This window comes from Piliocolobus tephrosceles, chromosome 7 (genome assembly GCF_002776525.5).
Source record: "Piliocolobus tephrosceles isolate RC106 chromosome 7, ASM277652v3, whole genome shotgun sequence".
In the NCBI taxonomy this organism is placed as follows: Eukaryota; Metazoa; Chordata; class Mammalia; order Primates; family Cercopithecidae; genus Piliocolobus; species Piliocolobus tephrosceles.
The window spans coordinates 8176808-8197609 of NC_045440.1; the positions used below are offsets into that span (position 1 = coordinate 8176808).

At 39.9% G+C, this 20802-nt stretch overlaps 1 protein-coding gene across 1 annotated transcript in view; it reads left to right on the plus strand.

The window, feature by feature from the left end:
- The window catches only part of CSMD1 (CUB and Sushi multiple domains 1), a 2063566-nt gene that overhangs the window by 1792496 nt on the left and 250268 nt on the right, over positions 1-20802 (plus strand). Inside the window, exons 34-37 of the mRNA XM_026453909.1 lie at positions 1541-1744; positions 2664-2788; positions 3621-3717; positions 17848-17952. Of these exons, the coding sequence (XP_026309694.1) occupies positions 1541-1744; positions 2664-2788; positions 3621-3717; positions 17848-17952 (531 nt within the window). The remainder of the gene's footprint in view (positions 1-1540; positions 1745-2663; positions 2789-3620; positions 3718-17847; positions 17953-20802) is intronic.

Consider the following 20802-nt stretch of genomic DNA (forward strand, 5'->3'; position numbering starts at 1 on the left):
CAACCACGAAGGCCACCCATTATACAGAACCTAGGAAAGTCTCATCAAGAGAGAACTGGAGGGACTTGCTATTTTTTCATTTTTTATTTTATTTATTTTTTTGGAGACAGAGTCTCAATGTGTCGCCCAGGCTGGAGTGCAGTGGCATGATCTTGGTTCACTGCAACTTATGCCTCCCAGGTTCAAGCGATTCTCCTGCCTCAGACTCCCCAGTAGCTGGGATTACAGACATGCACCACCACACCTGGCTAATTTTTGTATTTTTAGTAGAGACGGGGTTTCACCATGTTGGCCAGGCTGGTCTCAAACTCCCGACCTCAAGTGATCCACCCTTCTCGGCCTCCCAAAGTGCTGGGATTACAGGCGTGAGCCACCGTACCCAGCCGGGGCTTGTTAAGATTTGGGCTCATCCTAGGTAACTTTAGGGAGGACTAAAGGCAACATGATTGCATGTGGAGCAGGTGTTCTCATCAGGAAATCTACCCTCTTAACTATAAACACAGTGCTGTAGAGCAGATCTCCTGGACCTACTCATTTTACGTAACTGAAACTTTATACCCACTCAGAAGTAACTTCCCATTTTCCTGTTCCTCAACCCCTAGTAACTACCATTGTAAATCTCTCTGGTCCTGTGAGTGCCACTACTTTAGATCTCCCCACAGAAGTAAGATCATAAGGTGTTTGTCCTTCTGTGACTGCTTATTTGCTTATTTCAGTTAGCATGATGTCTCAAGGTTCATCCGTGTTATTACAAATAGCAGGATTTTCTTCTTTTTCAAGGCTGTATAGTATTCCATTGAGTATCTACTCCACGGTTTCTTTATCTGTTCATCTGATGATAGACATTTAAGTTGTTTGCTCATGTAGACTATTTTGAAGACTGCTACAATGAATGTGAGAATACCGATATTTCTTTGGGATCCCAATTTAAATTCCTTTAGATAAGTATACACAAGTGGGATTGCTGGATCTGATGGTAGTTTATCTTAATATTTTCATTGCATCACAATGGCCATATTATAACAAATCATTCATATGGTAGATTTTCTCATTAGACTATGAGGCCTGTGAGGACAAGTACACCTTGTTAGTCATCTCACTATCACCAGCAGGATGATTAAATGTAATCGCCTGAATATCAATCAGTCCTCATAAGGCACTGAGTCTTTTTATGCTGTTTTCCTCATCTGAAGTGAGGACACTGAGATGGTCCTGAGGACGAAGTGCAGTTGGGAACGTGCTCCTCAAATCATTCTGTATAGCGATTGTTGGAGGCTTTATTAACTTCTCTATCTGCGCCAGCTCTGCATGGTCCCAGTTCCTAAAATCATTCTCTATAGCGATTGCTGGAGGCTTTATTAACTTCTCTATCTGCACCAGCTCTGCGTGGTCCCAGCTCTTCAAATCACTCTCTATAGCGATTGTTGGAGGTGTTATTAAATTCTCTGTCCACATCAGCTCTCCTTGGCCCCACTTCCCACACAACATCCTGGCTCGCTGATGGAGATACAGATGGCTGTGTTCTGTGCTTTGCTTCTAGCTGTTCCTCGTACCAGCGACACCCAGTGCAGCTCTGTCCCCGAGCCCAGATATGGAAGGAGAATTGGTTCTGAGTTTTCGGCAGGCTCCATCGTCCGATTCGAGTGCAACCCGGGATACCTGCTTCAGGGTTCCACGGCGCTCCACTGCCAGTCTGTGCCCAATGCCTTGGCGCAGTGGAACGACACGATCCCCAGCTGTGTGGGTAAGCGGTGTCCCTAAGCAGGAATCGTGAGCACAGGGCTGCTCACCAGAACTGTGTGGGTTGATGCCAAAGAGTTGCTTCTCGTGCTTCTATCTGGGCTACATAAATCCATCTGGCTCGTGACCCATTTAAAGGGCAGTTTGTTTCATGGGAAATAATTGAGTTAGTAGCCAAACCCTAAAAATTATTGTGTTTCATAAAACAGCTCATCATCTTAGCAAGGATAAAGCATGTTTCCCTTCTCCATATTTATGAAGTAGGCCATCAACTCTAAAGTCATGAGTATAGAACATAATTTTGTTTTGGGAAAAAATCATTATCATGTTGATTTGCTATGTTACTTGTGTAACGTCCTTTTAATAAATGGGTGCTGATGAATGTTTGAAAAGTAATAGATAAAATGCAGGCTGAATAACAATGACCTTGTTATAGTTGACCTGCTTCATTTTGTGTGGAAAACCGTAGTACAATCATGATTAGCACTTGAATCATTTGTACATTTTAAGCGCCTCTTCTCTTGACTTTGCTCATAAATCCCATTAATATCATTTGGAGATGCATGTCTGCATGAAGGAGAGAAGACTCTGCCAAGGTCCTTAAATTATAGTGGGTAAATTATTCTAAACAGAATTCACTTTGGAGATGCCATCATTAGACACCGTCCTTCTTAGAGAACTTGGATAGATTTCTTTATAGACTCAAGATCTATAACTCAGTAGCATAACAGGTAATAATCAATTATATTGCTAATTTAAAAGAGAAAACACTAAATTTTACCTTGGCTCAAAATGCCATTTAACGTATCATTGTTCACGTACATTTTCTGTTACTGCCTGGTCACACAGTGGAAGAAAACTGCGTGCCAAATGAACACTGTACTATGGCACTTTATTTCGTGACATGTGATTCTGTCTTTTAGTACCATGCAGTGGTAATTTCACTCAGCGAAGAGGTACAATTCTGTCCCCTGGCTACCCCGAGCCCTACGGAAACAACTTGAACTGTATATGGAAGATCATAGTTACGGAGGGCTCGGGAATTCAGGTGAGTCCTTGAAGGCCACAGTCTACAGCAGGGCTCAGCTGGGGTCTGTGGGCTGCTTTCTTTTGTTCTTTTGTTCTTTCTTTCTTTCCATCTCTCTCTCTCTTTCTTTTTTTCCTTTTATCTTGGTTATTTTAAATATGTAGACTATACTCTGTTTCCCTTCTCTTAGTATTTCTACAAAATATTTCTAATCATGTTTCTATATTTTGAATAAATATAATTTTTTAGAATAAAAACTATCAAAAATACCATTTGTAGAAATTGTTCTCTTGACCAGGTACAGTGGCTCATGCCTGTAATCCCCACATTTTGGGAGGCCAAGACAGTCAGATCACTTGAGATCAGGAGTTCGAGATTAGCCTGGCCAACATGGTGAAACCCTATCTCTACTAAAAATACAAAAGTTAGCCGGGCACAGTGGTATACGCCTATAATCCCAGTTACTAGGGAGGCTGAGGTAGGGGAATTGCTTGAACCCAGGAGGCAGAGGTTGCAGTGAGCCAAGATCATGCCATTGCACTCAAGCCTGAGTGACAGAGCAAGACTACATCTCAAAAAAAAAAAAAAAAGAAAAAAGAAACGAAAAATAAATTGTTCTTTCATGGTTTGTTTTTTAAATTTTGCCAGATAGATAGATAGATAGATTTTCATTTATGTATATATAATATTATGGTATTGGAGGCATGATTAAGATGTATATATAAGTATATATACAGGTATAGGTATATAGCTATATATACACCTTAATCATGAAAAACCCCAATACCCCATCTAATTAGACTAATTATGTTAAGCCAAAAATCAATATTAACTAAATGTTATGGTTTGGTAGATCCAAGTGATCAGTTTTGCCACGGAACAAAACTGGGACTCCCTTGAGATCCACGACGGTGGGGACGTGACCGCACCCAGACTGGGAAGCTTCTCAGGTAAGATGGAATCAATTTCCTCACCTTTGTGACTCAAAATCTGCAAACACCAAGAAAACAACCTAAATAACAACAAACACTCCACGTAGACATTTTCTACACAACTCTTCTGTCTGCATAAGCATTGCTCTAGTGCTGAAAGTCTTAGAGTAAGACCATCGAGAAACAGGTGAGAAAAAAGAAGGCTGTGTTCTCCACGAGCAGGAGATCGATCTCAAAGTGTCAGGCAGCACAGCTTTGACGTGTGGCAGGTTCTCAGGCTGGCAGCAGAAGCCAGGAATAATAATGTGAGGCAGCGAAGAGGCAGAGGTTAGGAAACAGTTCTCACCTCTTCAAATGCACAGCCTGACATTAAGCAGTCTGGGAATATTACACTGAGCATGTGGGCTCAGCTAGTCCTGAGATTCTACTCTACTCATATGCAGCCAGAGATGAAACTGTAGTCCACTACAAGTCCACCCTCTCTTACTCTTCCTTGCGCCTCCGACTCTCACGAATGTGCCCGCCTTGAAGATTCTGCTTTCCAAATGCCCTGCAGGTCTTTTCTTCCCATTGCCCTGGTGCGTCATTCGGATCTCAATTTCACTTTCGTTTAACAGTATCCTGCCTCCAGATGCATAACACCTCCCTCTTTCACTTTGTGTAATAGCATTAGGACTCAAACTTCATGAACGGAAGAGAAGTGATGATGATCAATATTGCCATTATCACCCTGGTCATCACTGACCCTGATCACCACTGTCCTTACAGTCGCCCACAGTTCCTGAGCCTTTACTTTGCTCCATTATGAATGTGTGTTAACATGAATGCTTAATTTTGTCTTGAATAGAGTCAGGCGCGGTGGCTCACGCCTGTAATCCCAGCACTTTGGGAGGCCGAGGCAGGCGGATCCCCTGAGGTCAGGAGTTCGCAACCAGCCTGGCCAACATGGCAAAATCCCGTCTCTACTAAAATTACAAAAACTAGCCAATATGACAGCACCAACTAAGTTCTAAGGGATTATTGTTATCTCTCTCTTACCAATGAAGAACAAAGATTAGGTACTAGATAATTGTCCAAGATGACACAGAAAAAGTAATATTTTCCATGAGTGCCTTCTTGCTTGCAGCAGCTGACTCCTTCTATCCCATTGATCTGAATTCTGTCCGTTGTTTATCTCTACTGCAAAGGGAGGCTGGAATATATATGTATATATTTTTGTTAACTGTAAATATTTCTTCCCTAAACATTTCCATTCTACTTTTACTCAACAGGTTAAAAAAATAAAGAAAATAGATAGTGTACGGGCCATTCACAATGTCTAATACAACTTCCATTTTATCACTTCAAATGGTTCAAAGATCTTATCTCTGGTTCTCAGCAAATAACACCCTATTTTTATTTGGGCATGGTCATTTAAGGTGTTGGGCAATAAAATGTCAACCTACCATCTTATTGTTATTTGTCACTCATGATCCATGTTTGTCTGTCTGGGTACTATTTATACTTTCAGGGACTTTTATTTCAAATAACCCATTACTGTCCTTAAAAGCTAGAACTCAAGGCCCATCTCCACTAGGAAGCCCCTTTCTTCCCCTGAGCACATAGCTCTTGCAATAGTTGAGCTTAGCATGTGATCTCTTAAAGCACCTGCTAGATACCAGGCACTGTGTTTGTTGTTAGGAATAAAAGATAAGACCTCTGTCATTAAAAAACATCAACAACACCACCAGTTAAAATCTACACAGATGCCAACATTTAATGTAATTATATAAATCATATTTGGTAAGTAGACAGCATTACAGGCAGGTGATGGGGTGTTATAGGAGGGAAACAAAGTCACACTTTTTTTAAGATTTAAGAGAAAAAAAACTACCTGGGAAAAATTAAAATATCTTAACAGATGAGTAAAATATAGCTAGACAAATCAGTGAAAGAGAGAGAGGATGATCCTTCAGGTCACAGGAGCCACGCAGTCTGTGTCCATTTCTGTACTCTACGCTCAAATATTGAATGGGGTTGGTCATTTTTAAGTAAAGTGTTCTTTTATTTTCTAGAGATTTAAGTTTCTTCAGAATCTATATTAATCTCTGAGTGTCACCCACAATTCCTAGCACCTACCGCACAGTCTATGAATTCAATTGGTAAAATCTGCTTAAAAGTGTTTTGCCACTTTTTATCTGAGGATCAAATCTTATCATTCACATATATTTGGATTTATCAACTGCTGTACAGCAACCTCATATTAAGCCTTCCCTTGAGTAACTATCACAAGTGAGCTTAGCTTCAGATGTGTAATAATTTCATATATCCTAATTAAATTAGAAATAGGCTAATTTTTCAAAAGAGAGTATTTAATATTGAATTAAGTTTTTAACCTAATGTTCTCAGTCATGGATCTGTGACAGAACACATTTTATACACAAATGCAAGCATTACCAGCAGAAAGCAGGAGATGGCAAAATTAAAACAGCTGCATGTTGGATTAGCCAACGTTAGCCTTACTAATAATCATGAAAAAAAGAAGTGACCACATTGCCTCTGTATGCGTGAAAAATAACAACAATCTCCTTCTTATGAACTTCAGTTTTTGGAGTTGGCCAGGAGAAAATTTGAAAAACTATGTTTGAAATCAACACCACTGCAATGCAATTCTGACACTAACTTCTGGAGTTAGCACGGAGTTCATGCACTTCATGCTTCTCGACAGGACTCCCCTCTGACATCAGCTGCAAGCCCTGGGGTCACCGAGGACACCTGCACGCTCACCAACTGGCTACCAATTTAGGGGCTCCGTGGTCCCTTCAGTTCTTGACAGTTCCCTAGAGTACCTCGCAGAACTTGAGAAGGCGACGGACTTATACATATGATTAAGATTATATTACAAAGGAGACAAACCAGGACTGGCCAGATGAAGAGACTCATAGGGTGACATCTGGGAAGGTCCCAAACAGGAAGCGTCTGTGTCCTCAGGACTTCCAGCACTTCAAAGTGCATCACCACCTGAGCTTCGGTGCCAGAGTGTTTGTAGGGTTTTGCTGACACAGGCAAGGTTGATTGAATTATTGGCTACAGGGCTGAACTTAGCCTGCAGCTCCCTTCCCTGCCCAGAGATTGGGAGGTTGCGCTGACATCACATGGCTCAATGCCTCGACCGTCTAATCCTATTATTGATCTTTCCAGCTTGCCCAGCCCCCTTCCTGAGTTACCATAATCATAATCATCATCACAATCACCACAGTGTGGTGTGAGAAGCTCCTCCATGGACCACGAAGGCACTCCTGCCACCTGGGAAATACCAAGGGCTTAGAGTTTACCTCCTGGATATCAGGGACAAAGACCAGAACAATTCTTTGTCACATAATAACTAATATATCAATGATGTGAGCAGAATTTATACTATTTATTTTTTGCCTTTTTCATATTTCTGAGATGTAACATATACAAGGGATAAAAATACTTACGATAAAATACCGAGAAAATACAGGTTAAAATACCGGTGTTAGCCTTATAACCTTTTAATCTTTTCTCATAATATTTGATTTTCATCACAATATTTTAGGATACATGTTGGCTTACATGATTGTGGTGGCTCATGTCTGAAATCCCAGCACTTTACAAGGCCAAAGTGGGAGAATTGCTTGAGCCCAGGAGTTTGAGACCAGCCTGGGCAACATAACAAAACACCATCTCTACAAAAGATTTGTTTTTTAAGCTGGCCAAGCACGCACCTGTGGTCCCAGCTACTCAGGAGGCTGAGGTGGGAGAATTGCTTGAACCCAGGAGGCAGAGGCTGCAGTGAGCCCAAGATCCTGCCACTGTACTCCAGCGTGGGCAACGGAGTGAGACTCTATCTTTAAAAAAAAAAATTGTCTCATACAAACAATTATGAAATATTGAGCTTGTTGCTTTCAGTTTCCTTAGTAAAAAGTGCAAAGATGTAAATGTTTTAGAAAACTAAGTTAAATAAAATATGAATGAACAATAACCCTACTATCAAATAAAAAAATTTAGTGACTATTATATGAAGATGTATATCCAGTTTAAAATAATGTGATTAAGTCTAAAAGCATAAAATACCATTGTTTTCTATAATAAGTCTATAAATTAAGAGAGTCAGGCTGATAAAATGTTTTCATATTCACTTAAATTGAATTTTTTATATCTAAAATTAATTTTATTAAAGAATATACATCTGGGTACAATATTGCAAGTGTATGTGTTCTGAAGTTAAAGAGACTACTCACTTTTCACAGTTTAACATTTAGGCATTTATGTATTTTTGAGAGGCTGTGGAGATGTCTGATATAGGAGTGGTTTATAGTTATTCTAAGATGTTTTCACGTTTTAGGACAATGGTTTTCTTGTGAATGAGCCTCATAAACCACCAATCATCCTCATCTCAGCTGCTTTCTGTCCTTGTCCCCTATGCATATTGTGGGGAAAATATGAGAAGAACCATGTTCACACATTAGGAATGTTTTTCTTTAGGGCTGTGGCCCTTGTGAATATCAAGTCCATTTGTATGTTCGCTCAGAAAGAATAATCAAGAAGACGTCCTAATTTAACTCTGATGCACCATATAACGGTCGATATTCTGAAGGGGCAGTAGAGAAGGGAACACTCATGCTCTGTGTCTCTCCTGCGCAGTTTAGTCTGAAAACATCTGGCCCCTCTAGCTTTCACTTGCTCCTCCCCAAGTGAAGAGGAATGAGTGCTCTGGCTGGTGAGGGCCAACCAGAATGAAGGGATGGTAGGCCCATCTAGTTGTGTGTCTAAAGATTGCCTTTACTCAGTCACTGAGTAAATCATTATAATCACATACATAATCACATATATATTATATATACACATTTTATATGATTATAATAATATATGTCATATAATATATAGATTATATATAATATATGACATCTATTATAATATATAGATTATAATAAATTTATAATATATAATATTTAACATATGTAATAAATATATAATATATTATATAACATATATTATAAATAGATAATATATAACATATATAATATATTATATTATAAATATATAATATATATAACATAATATTGTGTATATTATATAATATATATGACATATGACATATATAATCTATAATATAAGAACATATATGTCATATGAGTATAATATATGAAAAATATATAAATATATACATATGTATTTTTATTATTTATTTGTATATTATTATATAATATATTAATGTATAATATATATTAATATATAATATATATTACATTTATATATTATTTATTATATATCTTTTAGATTTTTTTAATGAGATGGAGTTTCGCTCTTGTTGCCCAAGTTGGAGTACAATGGCATGATCTCAGCTCACTGCAACCTCTGCCTCCCGGGTTCAAGTGATTCTCCTGCTTCAGCCTCCCAAGTAGCTGGTGTTACAGGCATGTGCCGCCACGCCCAGCTAATTTTGTGTTTTTAGTAGAGACAGGGTTTCTTCATGTTGGTCAGGCTGGTCTCGAACTCCTGACCTCAGGTGATCCACTTGCCTCTGCCTCCCAAAGTGCTGGGATTATAGGCATGAGCCACTGTGCCTGGCCTAAAATCATGATTTCTAGTCTCTATTTTGTCTCTGTTCTCCTAATAACAGTCCAAGCAGACCCTGTTGTTCTCTTTCCTTATGTTTCAACTGAGACCAGGTATCTAAGAGGGCCTTCCATCCTTCTTTGCCTCTGCAACCTTTTGGTTCGCAATTTTTGGAGGTCAACTTTATAGTTCTACTGTTCTCTCTCAATACGTCACTCCCTTTCTGTGTACTACAAGTCATACGGCCCAAGATCTAATGAAGAAAATAGCAAAGCAAACACTGGCCTCAGGTTTCGTGTGTTCATCCCACACAAGTTTTCCAAAGCCCAGCCTCCTTTTCTTTTGAGGGCTACGTGGCATTTGTTCCAATTTAGAAAGCAGAACTTCCTTTTCCTTCTGGCTGTGCATCTTTTCTTTCTTCACTCTGGGCCAGGCATCTGGAAGTGTGAGGAATAAGTAGCTCTTTGCACACAAACAGGATTTGCTCACAGTTCCTGTTCATGTTGTCAGGGGTAGAATGAATGTGAAAATGGAAATGGCGAAGGCTAGGATGGGCCTGTTTGCGTTGGATTTGAGTTAGGGATATTGGGGTGAATGCATGGTTTGAATTAGGGATATTGGGGTGAACGCATGGTTTTAGTATATATATATAAAGCTATAGACATAAATATAGTGTGTATGTACATATTTTATTTTCTTCCTCTGTCTTTTGAGAGGTATAAACAACAGCCCAGTAGCACCCAAATTCTGCTTTCTAACTACCCCTCTAAACACCATTCTCCCATTAAAGGAAACAGCATTTCTTGGAGAAATACTGACTACAAAGCTGTGGTAGGAATGCATCAAGACAAACCATTTTGTATGAAATAGACCTCTATGACCTGGCATGGCGGCTCACGCGTATGATCCCAGCACTTTGGGAAGCCAAGGTGGAAGGATGACTTGAAGCCAGAAGTTTGAGACCAGTCTCAGCAACATAGCAAGACCTCATCTCTACAAAAATCAGAAAAAAATGAGCCAGGTCTGGTGGTGTGCATCTGTAGTCCCAGCTACTCAGGAGGCTGAGGTGGGAGAATGGCTTGAGCCCAAGAGTTCAAGGCTGCAGTGAGCTGTGAAGGCACCACTGCACTCCGGCCTGAGTGACAGAGGGAGACCTGTCTCTAAAACAACAGCAACACCACCAAACGTAGAAATTTGTAACTTTATACTGACAAAATTAGATTAATGAACTCATAAAATGAATGAAAATTAAAGCTTTCCATGGCTGCAGAATGCCAGCTCGTAGGTGGAGAAGGGTGAATGTCATTGTCCGGCAGGCCTTTTCATGATGGGCTCAGGCTGGAATGTCAGGGCACATCAAGTTAGTGGGTGACGTGTTGATGAGAAACAGGACTCTCATCATCCTCGTGCCTCTCCGCTGTGAATCCTAAGTCCTGACAAGGAGTGAAAAGGTGCCTTCAGCCTGGAGGGGTTTTACAGACACCTCTCTCACCAAGTCCCACAAGATCGTCAAGAATGGGCTGTTGTATGCATTGGTATACTGAGAAACTTACTCTCAAAAACAAAGAAAAGAAGGAGAAGGGGGAAGGGGGAAGGAAGAAGGAGGAAGAAGGAAGAGGGAAGAAGGAGCAGCAGCAGCAGTTCGAATTATTGTGTCACGTTGCAATAGCTGTGGCATACATATTCCAACCACAGCTGATGGCAAGCGGTTGATATGAATGCACAGTCCTGCTGAGCGGCGTCGGGAAGCGATGCTGGAATCGGCATCTGTGAGCCTGCATGGGGCCGGCCCCCTCCCATCACGGGGAGCTCAGCAGTAAGAAACCCTCGGAAGAATGCAGCACTCCACTTTGTATTCTCACCCCAAATGCATGGCCTCATATAATCATACAGAGCATCAGACAAACGCAACTTAAAATAAAAATAATCCCACAAAAGAACTTGCTTATGTTTTTTTTCAAAAGTGAAAGACCAGGAACTCTTCTAGACTAAAGAAAACAGAAGGTTTAACACAAGATGCCCTGAGTGATTCCAGTAGAGTCTTGTCCTCTGCAAGCCCTGAGGGCAGATGGATGGAATTTAAAGGAGGTCAGCGGATGACATGTCGTATCTGTGTTACGTTTTTGATTTAGAGAACTGTTTTGTTTTAAAAAAGTGGACACTGGATTTTTATGAGAAATGAGTCATCGTGCTTGTAACTTGCCCATAAATCATTTAGAATAAAATAATTTTACAATACACATATAGAGATAGACTTAACAATTCTATCTATAGAGAGATAGTAGATGTTTCAGTTTTACTATGCTACACTTGCAACTTTTCTGTAAGTTAGAAATTGTTTCTTTCTGAAGTTTAGAATGATTTTTTTAAAAACATTTTATATGGAGAAATGACAAGTCAGCCATAAAGTTTGAATGTGTTAAAGCATTATCAACATTTAAACTTTTTTTGTAATTACAATATTTTAAAAATGTTTATAAAGGAGATATTAAACCATTTACAAAGTTAGTTATTGAATACAAACAAGAGTGAGTAGTTGTAAGAGGTACGTATTTCAGAAAAAATAATTGATGTCCATCATTCAATGTTTTAGTGTTTTATTTCTATTTGGACAAACATACGTATGTAGGTCTTTTATCGCAAGCCACTTAACATCATTTTTTGGAAATAGACAGGTTATAAATTATAAATGAATAAAATAGAACAAAATAAATACAACTTTGTGGCTGACAATATTAAAGAGAGGTAAATATCACCGTGCTGAGAGGAGAATCTTCAGGGACTATCATACAGTTTCTTTTTCCTTTGTTATATATTGTTCTATCCAGGCCACAGTAAAACTATATGATCAAAAACATTCTGCCTATGGCACCATTTTAAAAAAATCACTCTGTTGCATTTTGTGCAGGGGCATAAGCTGCTTCTTATAGGCTGTTCTGAGATCCTAGTGTGGAAGCTGCTGCAGGAAAGTGCCCTCTGCAGCTGTGCCTGGGTGCCCAGCGCAGCATCGTGCTCCTAGCCTCCCCTGGCTGGTACGTTACCGCTTCTCCTGTGTGCCACCAGGGCACCAAGATCCCACACTACTCACAGGATAGCAAATGATTGTTTTTCATAACAGGAGTGCAAACAGGGCTGTCATTCACGGACCTGCTTGCTGAATTAACAATCACTGTTAGAGGGGCCCGAGGATTCACAAAGCACTTTCAAATGCACAGTGCACTTGTTACTCACACACAAGAGACTTGTGATCACCTTTCCTTTATAGAACTGGAGCATACCACAGCATTTTCAGTGGCTAGGGGTGGCAGAGTAAGTGGCATCAGAAGTAGGCTTTTCTCAAAGTAGGCTTTTCTCCAAACATTGTACGTTCTCACAGACATGTGAGAGCTAAGCTATGAGGACGAAAAGGCATAAGAATGATATAATGGACTTTCGGGAATTGGGGGGAAGAGTGGGAGGGGGGTGAGTGATAGAAGACGATAAATATGGTGCAGCGTCTACTGCTTGGGTGATGGGCGCACCAACATCTCACAAATCACCACTAAAGAGTATTTGTGTAACCGAATAAACTACCGGTACCCCAATAACTTACAGAAAATTTTTTAAAACAAGAAACAGATTTCTCTGATACCACTGTAATACGTTCAGAGAAGATGAACAAAAAAGTCAAACAGGCCGGGCGCGGTGGCTCAAGCCTGTAATCCCAGAATTTTGGGAGGCCGAGGTGGGCAGATCACAAGGTCAGGAGATCGAGACCATCCTGGCTAACATGGTGCAACCCCATCTCTACTAAAAATACAAAAATTAGCTGGGTGTGGTGGCACATGCCTGTAATCCCAGCTACTCAGGAGGCTGAGGCAAGAGAATCACTTGAACTAGGGAGTCAGAGGTTACAGTGAGCCAAGATCACGCCACTGCACTCCAGCCTGGTGACAGTGAGACTCCGTCTCAAAAAAAAAAAAAAAAAGTCAAACACTGTGTATGGAATACCTGCATGGGAGATGACTATGCTAGGGGCTGGAGGGCATTAAATAAATGTTAAAATGTAAAAGCTGGAGTCTCACATCCCAATGAGGGTACAATTGAAAAAACTGTACCAAGCGTGAAACGCTGTATGAGAAGTGAAACTGAGCTGATGCTCCTGTCATCGGTAGGTGGAAAGTGGAGAAGAAACATGGTTTTTAAAAGGATTTATAGTTAGTTAAATTGATTTAATGGAGTGGAAAAAGTAACTGATTATACCAAATAACAGGTAAAAACAGTCAAAAAGTAGTGCAGAAGATATAATGAAAATGTATTTGGATAAATTAGTTAGATCTATAGTAATATAGTGTTCTTTCTACAAATATTGTCCAAAAATACAAAAGTAATGCAATAGTGAGAGGACAACAAACATCATGGAAATTGAATAAAATGGGTAAAAAAATCAGTGCTTTAGTGGATGCCCCTTTTCTTCATAGTAAAAAGGGCTGAGTCGGGCCAGTGAGCAGGTGCAGCTGACACTCCTTCCACTTCTTGCTTCCTTCCTCCTCCCTCACTGGTCTCTCCCCAAGGCTTTGGGTGTGCCCTGTTTTCAGTTGCACAACCAACACTTCGCTTCTTATAGAGGCTGTGGAAAGGAGAGAAGGTGTAGTTTAGGCAGATTAATTTTCTCTTTGGAGACACACCAGGTTATCCGCTTGGCAACCACCCCTCATCTTTCCTCCATTACCTGTTACATAGTTTACAGTAACTTCTCTTCAACATATTTGAGGTGATTAGCAAGGAGAGGTTTATAGTTTGTTACCCCATGACTTTTTAGTTAAAATATTATGTATGTATCTGTCTATTGTCTGTCTACTTATCTCTCTGCCTGTCTATCAAATCAAGGTCAAAAAGCAAAAGAGTTATATCAGCAAACACTTCATAAGTGTTTCTCATTCAACACACACAGTGTTCTTACAGTGAATTACGCACTAAGGATTCAGGCTTAAAATGACCCCACCTCCCAGAGAAAATACCCATGTTGACAGCCAGGGAAAACCGATGGAGGAACAGACCCCAAATCTCAAGCAGGAACTCTACCTTCAAAAGGCTCTAAGAGTGTGCACACACACAAACACACATGCATGCCGTTAATAAGGAGAACGTGTGGAGTTCTCTTTTCTCTGCTTTCTCGCTGTTTTTCTTCCGACACACTGTGGTAGCAGCTTCGGTACTGATTGGCCAAAGTTTACTCCTTAAGGCACATGTTTAAACTATGGCGAACCTTTGTAAGCCCAGCAGAAGGTTCTGTTTGTTAGCCCAAGACCAAGAAGAAGTACTTACCGTGTCATCAGATTATACCTGACAAAAACTGCCTTTGCATTTGTAGCAGTGTATTTTACTGGGACCTTATTTCATCTCATTCCACTGGTATTTTTCCCAGCTTCGTTCCAGGAGAGAGCCAGGTGTTCATACCTTGGGTCTAAAAGCAACAGGTGTTCATACCTGTGGGTGGACCCCCTCCTGGAGTGAGTCTTTCAAAGGGCTCAGCTTTGGAAAGCAGAGAGGATGGTAGTGAAGGCGGATGTTGAAGGTGGTGAAGGCGGATTTTGAAGGAGCTGAAGTGACTGACAAGAGGACAGTGATGGCCCTTCCCAGACCTGGGTGTCCTCTAGGAAATTAAGATATCATTGAATTCCTTGCAGGACCACAAGGATGTGACTGGGCCTTGAAAACAAAGTGGTAGCCTGATGCACTTAGGCTAGATTTTGGACCAGGGACTTGTCAAAGAGCATTCTTTCAAAGGTGTGCACAACAACATGAAACTGCTAAAATTCAAGGGTCCGGGTGAGGTTGGAGAATGAGCTTATGTGAAGTAAGGAGTCAGGGACCTGAAAGTCTGAGACTATTGGCTATCCTGGGGCAGGAAAGGAATCCCCAGCCATGGTAAAGATTACATTTCCCCATCTCCATAGGATGAGTTCTCAAAGCATAGTATAGATCAAGTTGACCTACAGTTTCATTAAAAGACACATCTTATACCCATGTATAGAAATAAAATGTGCAAGTGTTACTTAATTGTAAGCAGATTATTTTGTGTGCAGAACAAATGCATAAGAAGAAGGCAAATATCCATTCTGAAGCTCAGTTGATGGCTATTTCGTTAGCCCAGGCAGGAGATGAACGTGGTAAGAGCAGAACGGAAGACAGGTTAAAGCTGTAACAGTCATATTTGGCATGGCACCAGTGGTCTGCTCATTGCCTTTAATGATTTGATGAGTTTCAAGTCTTTGAGGCTCTGTCGTAATCAGGGAAGGTTCTGCTTTGCACGAAGTTGGAGAACAACTAGTATGTTTGGAAAAAGGGTTAGTAGTTTATCTGGCTGATAAACCCATGTTTATCGAATGAGTGAGTGACTTAGTTTGGGAAATAAGTGGTTATATTTGAATGACTAGAAATAGGAAAGTCAAAGTGAATCAAAAGAAGAAGGAATGAACATCCCAGGACTATGATATGGAGCATATTGAAGCAAGAAAAAATGATTCTGAAAAACCAAGTAATGATAAGAAGCTAGAAAAGCAAGCAGCAGTCAGATCACGCAGGGTCTTGGAGCCAAATCAAGGAGTGTGAAATTTGTTCCTAAGATGATGAGGAATCTATGAGAATTTTAACATGTCTCATCATATATACATTTGTAAAGTGCCTTCTGACTGCTGAATGGAAAATGCATTGAATTAGGAAAAGATCAGGCTCAAAAAAACAAGTTAGAAGATTATTGCACTAATTCTGGTTAACATAAGGCTGCCTGCCCTGGGGTGATTGTTGTGAAGATAATATGAAATAAGTGAAATAACTTGGGAAAATATTTGGAGAGCACGCCAGTTAGGGCCTGATGACTGATTGGAGAGCAGTTTGGGGTCATGGAGAAGGAGGAAGCTTTGAATGTGATGACGTGGATGAATGCCGATGGTAGTGTTAAGAAAAATTAGAGACCTACGTGATGTTTCAGGGATAGATAGATTAGTCATTAAGTTTGACACACATAGAGTTTAAAAAGCCTCTTATAGGCTGGGCGCGGTGGTTCAAAGTAATTCCAGCACTTTGGGAGGCTGAGGCAGGTGGATCACAAAGTCAGGAGATCGAGACCATCCAGGCTAACACGATGAAACTCCATCTCTACTAAAAATTTAAAAAAAATTTTTTTTTAAAGCCTCTTATAAAGAGACAGTCAGAGTCCTTGCCTGGGGTCATTGGTCTGATCAAATCTCTAGGGGACCGGGCGCAGTGGCTCACACCTGTAATCCCAGCACTTTGGGAGGCCGAGGTGAGCAGATCACTTGAGGTCAGGAGTGTGAGACCAGCCTGGCTAACATGGTGAAACCCCATCTCTACTAAAAATACAATACTTAGCAGGACATGGTGGAGCATGCCTGTAATCTCAGCTACTCGGGAAGCTGAGGCAGGAGAATCACTTGAACCTGGAGGTGGAGGTGCCAGTGAGCCAAGATGGCAACAATATACTCCAGTCTGGGTGACAGAGTGAGACTCCATCTAAAAAATAAAATAAAATCTGTTGGGGAGTATTGGATCGTTTAAGTGGTGAGCTAAGGATGATAGGCAGTCTTATCTTTTCAATAATGTTCTTCTGTTTTGAATAATTATCAACTTATTTCTTTGCTTTGTTATTTAAATTATCACTTCTCCCTTTACACCAGTACTATGCTCAACGTAGCTCACTTGAATAATTTGTCTACACTGTGGTGAGTTTTACACAATGGATATTTCTTTGACATCAAGTATGTATACACTTCTAATTTAGAGAATGATTTTACTAGAGTATTGAACATACACACATCAGGAAAAAGAGACTTAAACTTGTCTGTTATTTTTCCATATTATGATACATTCCACCAAAATGTCTCAAACTTCTGAGTGATGAACGATTTTTTCTTCCTCAGCACCTGCCAACATCATTGCTTCTTTCTTACCCTGGTCCTCGGTACCTGTATCGCCCTTTCCAATCGGTTAGTTACTGTGATGCAGGCTAGAACATTTTAAGTAAAGAAAACACTGTGTCAAAATAGCCCTGTATATTCCTTTTCATGCATCTTTAGTTGAAATCATCAACAGATCCAGGGGGAACGTCACTCAGCATGAGTCACGTAGGGGGTCAGGAAGAGCATATATACGTGGTCAAAAGCAACATCTTCTGAAGGATATCTCAGATCAGTATCCACCTGGTCCAACTGCTCCTCCAACCCTCATTACACTTGGCTGTTGAACTTTTCTGTCCTCTCTGCTCATGTCAAGTAAAAAACTAAATTTAATAAGCAGAAGATTACATGGATAAAACAATGCAAAACAAACCCTCCTGGTACAATAGAAAGCACAAGAGAAAGGTGTCACATCGACTTGAGCAGGTCAGAGCAGACAATGGCTTTTTACTATATCTAGAAAACTAGAATGGCTGAATACATAATAAAACCAATACTCAGATTAAATATGTGGCAATCAGACAAACTATAGAGATTTGTAAGCCTAATAAGTATCCTCATGTATTTTATATTTAGAAAAGTGAATGTTTTTGTAGTGTTAAAATTCTATCTGCATTGTTTCTTATAGGCACCACGGTACCAGCACTGCTGAACAGTACTTCCAACCAACTCTACCTGCATTTCCAATCTGACATTAGTGTGGCAGCTGCTGGTTTCCACCTGGAATACAAAAGTAAGGTCAACTCTTTCTGCATACAGCTTTCACTGTTACACTGAGTCATTTTTTAAAGAAAAAATAAATCATGCTCTTATTAAACATTGAAATATTATTGTTCTATAACTGTGTAAGACTTGCATGAAATTGAGTCTTATGAAAACTGTCTCTATAAAATACATAAGCCAGATGTGGTGGCTCATGCCTATAATCCCAGCATGTTGGGAGGCAGAGGTGGACGGATCACCAGAGATCAGGTGTTCAAGACCAGCCTGTCCAACATGGAGAAACCCCATCTCTACTAAAAAAAAATAATAATAATACTAATACAAAACAAAAAATTAACCGGGCATGGTGACGGGCACCTGTAATCCCAGCTATCTAAGAGGCTGAGGCAGGAGAATCACTTGAACCTGGGAGGCAGAGGTTGCAGTGAGCCAAGATTGCCCCACTGCACTCCAGCCTGGGTGACAGAGCGACACTCTGTTTTAAAAACAAACAAACAAAAAGAAATATATATTACAAGAGACAAATTAATGGGTAAATGTGTAAGTCTGAATCTGGAGTGATTAGATACAACAACTGCTATAATTTCAGGTTGTTTGCATTAAAAAGCACAAAAATGAACCATTGTAATATTACTAGTTTTTATGAGTTATTAAAAAATACTCTATATTAGCATCCCCAAAACATGGACAATCCTACTTTCTGCCTAGATTATGGTCATAAGCCTCTTCTATTTCTAGTCTCAAAGGCAGTTAAAGTAAGAACCAGGAGAGAGCTGCTGCTCGGGTGCCTGCATTTGCGTATTATTCATTTTAATTGGAAGAAGGCATTGCGCAGTAGACTCTAACCTTTTAGAGATGGATGTGAGACTGAGTTAATAGTCTGATAAATGGAATGACAATGGTCAAATTCACAAATCTTTTTTGGCGTTTGATTATGTAGGTAAACCTTGTAAAAGCGAAATAAGAATTTCCAATGAGGGCCGGGCGTGGTGGCTCAAGCCTGTACTCCCAGCACTTTGGGAGGCCGAGACGGGCGAATCATGAGGTCAGGAGATCAAGACCATCCTGGCTAACCCGGTGAAACCCCGTCTCTACTAAAAAATACAAAAAATTAGCCGGGCGTGGTGGCGGTGCCTGTAGTCCCAGCTACTCGGGAGGCTGAGGCAGGAGAATGGCAGGAACCCAGAAGGCGGAGCTTGCAGTGAGCTAAGATCCGGCCACTGCACTCCAGCCCAGGCGACAGAGCCAGACTCCGTCTCAAAAAATAATAATAATAATAAAAAAATAAAAGAATTTCCAATGAGTAAGGTTTATTTTAGGACCTGTTTTCAAGGACTAAAAATGTTTAACGTTGATATTCATCTCCTTTAATAAGCAGTTGCAAATAAGCAAATACATGGATAAGCTTTAATAAGTGATCTTTTGAATTGAGATAAACCGTTTGCGAGGATGTAAATGCATGCATATTTTTGAAAGGCCAGATTTCCAGCTGATGATAAATATTCTACGCCAGGCACAAACCACAGGGTTGTTTCACATTCCGGTTAAATTTTCCTGCTTATTATGGGCATTTGTATGCAAGTTTATCTCAGTTTATGTGAATAGGACTACTTCAGTGACAGTGTAAAATGATCCTGTGGATGTTACTTACGTAGGATGTGTCTGGAAAAATCGGCTACTTTGATATACTTTGTGAATCTCTGTAGATAGAAAAACATAAGCCTTATTTATGATAGTATTTAAAAATTCACTAATAGTTTCGGAGGAGTTAGTACTGATGAATGCTCTTATTCTCAAAGTTATCCTGTAGCATCTGGGCTTTTATTCATTTGTCTTGCAAAGAAGTGCTAGTGAAATAATTCATCTATGCTTATTATTATATACAGTGAGATATGCACTTACCTGGGCTTCAGCCCCATCAATATAATTATCTACATTTCTCTTTCTTCTTAGACAATATCATTCATTTAAAAAGAGAGACTAACATGTTTCTCATTCAGATAAACTTTGAGAATCCAAACTTTTGTTTAATTTTTTAATGTATTTTTTTAATTGGGCTAAACATAATGCTCCATTTTTATTTATTTTCTTTTTCAAGTGGTTGTTTTTGATGCTAACACCATTCTGATCGTTTATGCCATTCGAGTATTAAAAGGAACTCATTTCTCTGTTCTTATTCTTCATGCCAGAATTTGAAATAGAGATTATAGAACGTATTTGTGGAATTAACCTTACTACAATTAGCGTCAGATGGTATAAGGGCTGTTGATGTAAATCACCAAAAGTTTTTCTGCTATCTTAAAGTTGTTGACATATTTTTGCATTTAGTTTAAGATATGGACTGCCAATCTACAAATCTCTAAATTCAGATTTTTCAGCAGAGTTTATGTCCGTGAAATAAAAATGGAAAAATCAGTAGGCACTTACTCTGTGCCAGGCCTTGCTCTAAACTTGTTACCGTTTTTTACTTATTTGTCCTTAAAACTGCCCTATATTTGTGAAGTCTGCTCAGTTTTTCCAAATGAAGAAGCATAGCACAGAGCATATTTAGCCTTCCTGTGTCCTAGCCACACTGTTAAAAACAGACGGCATGCAGAGGCAGGCCTGAAAAGTGCATTTGATTACAAATACCATTTACTGAGCACCTTGCGAGGTATCCAGACTACCCCATCAGGAAGGTGACATACAGATGGCTGTTTTACAAACGATGACACCAGTTATCTCTGAAAACTGTCTGGAGAATCAAGGACCGTGTGAGTCCATACTGAGGATCAAGTTTGCCTGGTTCTAAAACCTGTGCCATGAAGGCTTATCTACATCTACTTCCATCTCAGGAATTCTTTTCTCATACAGAAGTGAA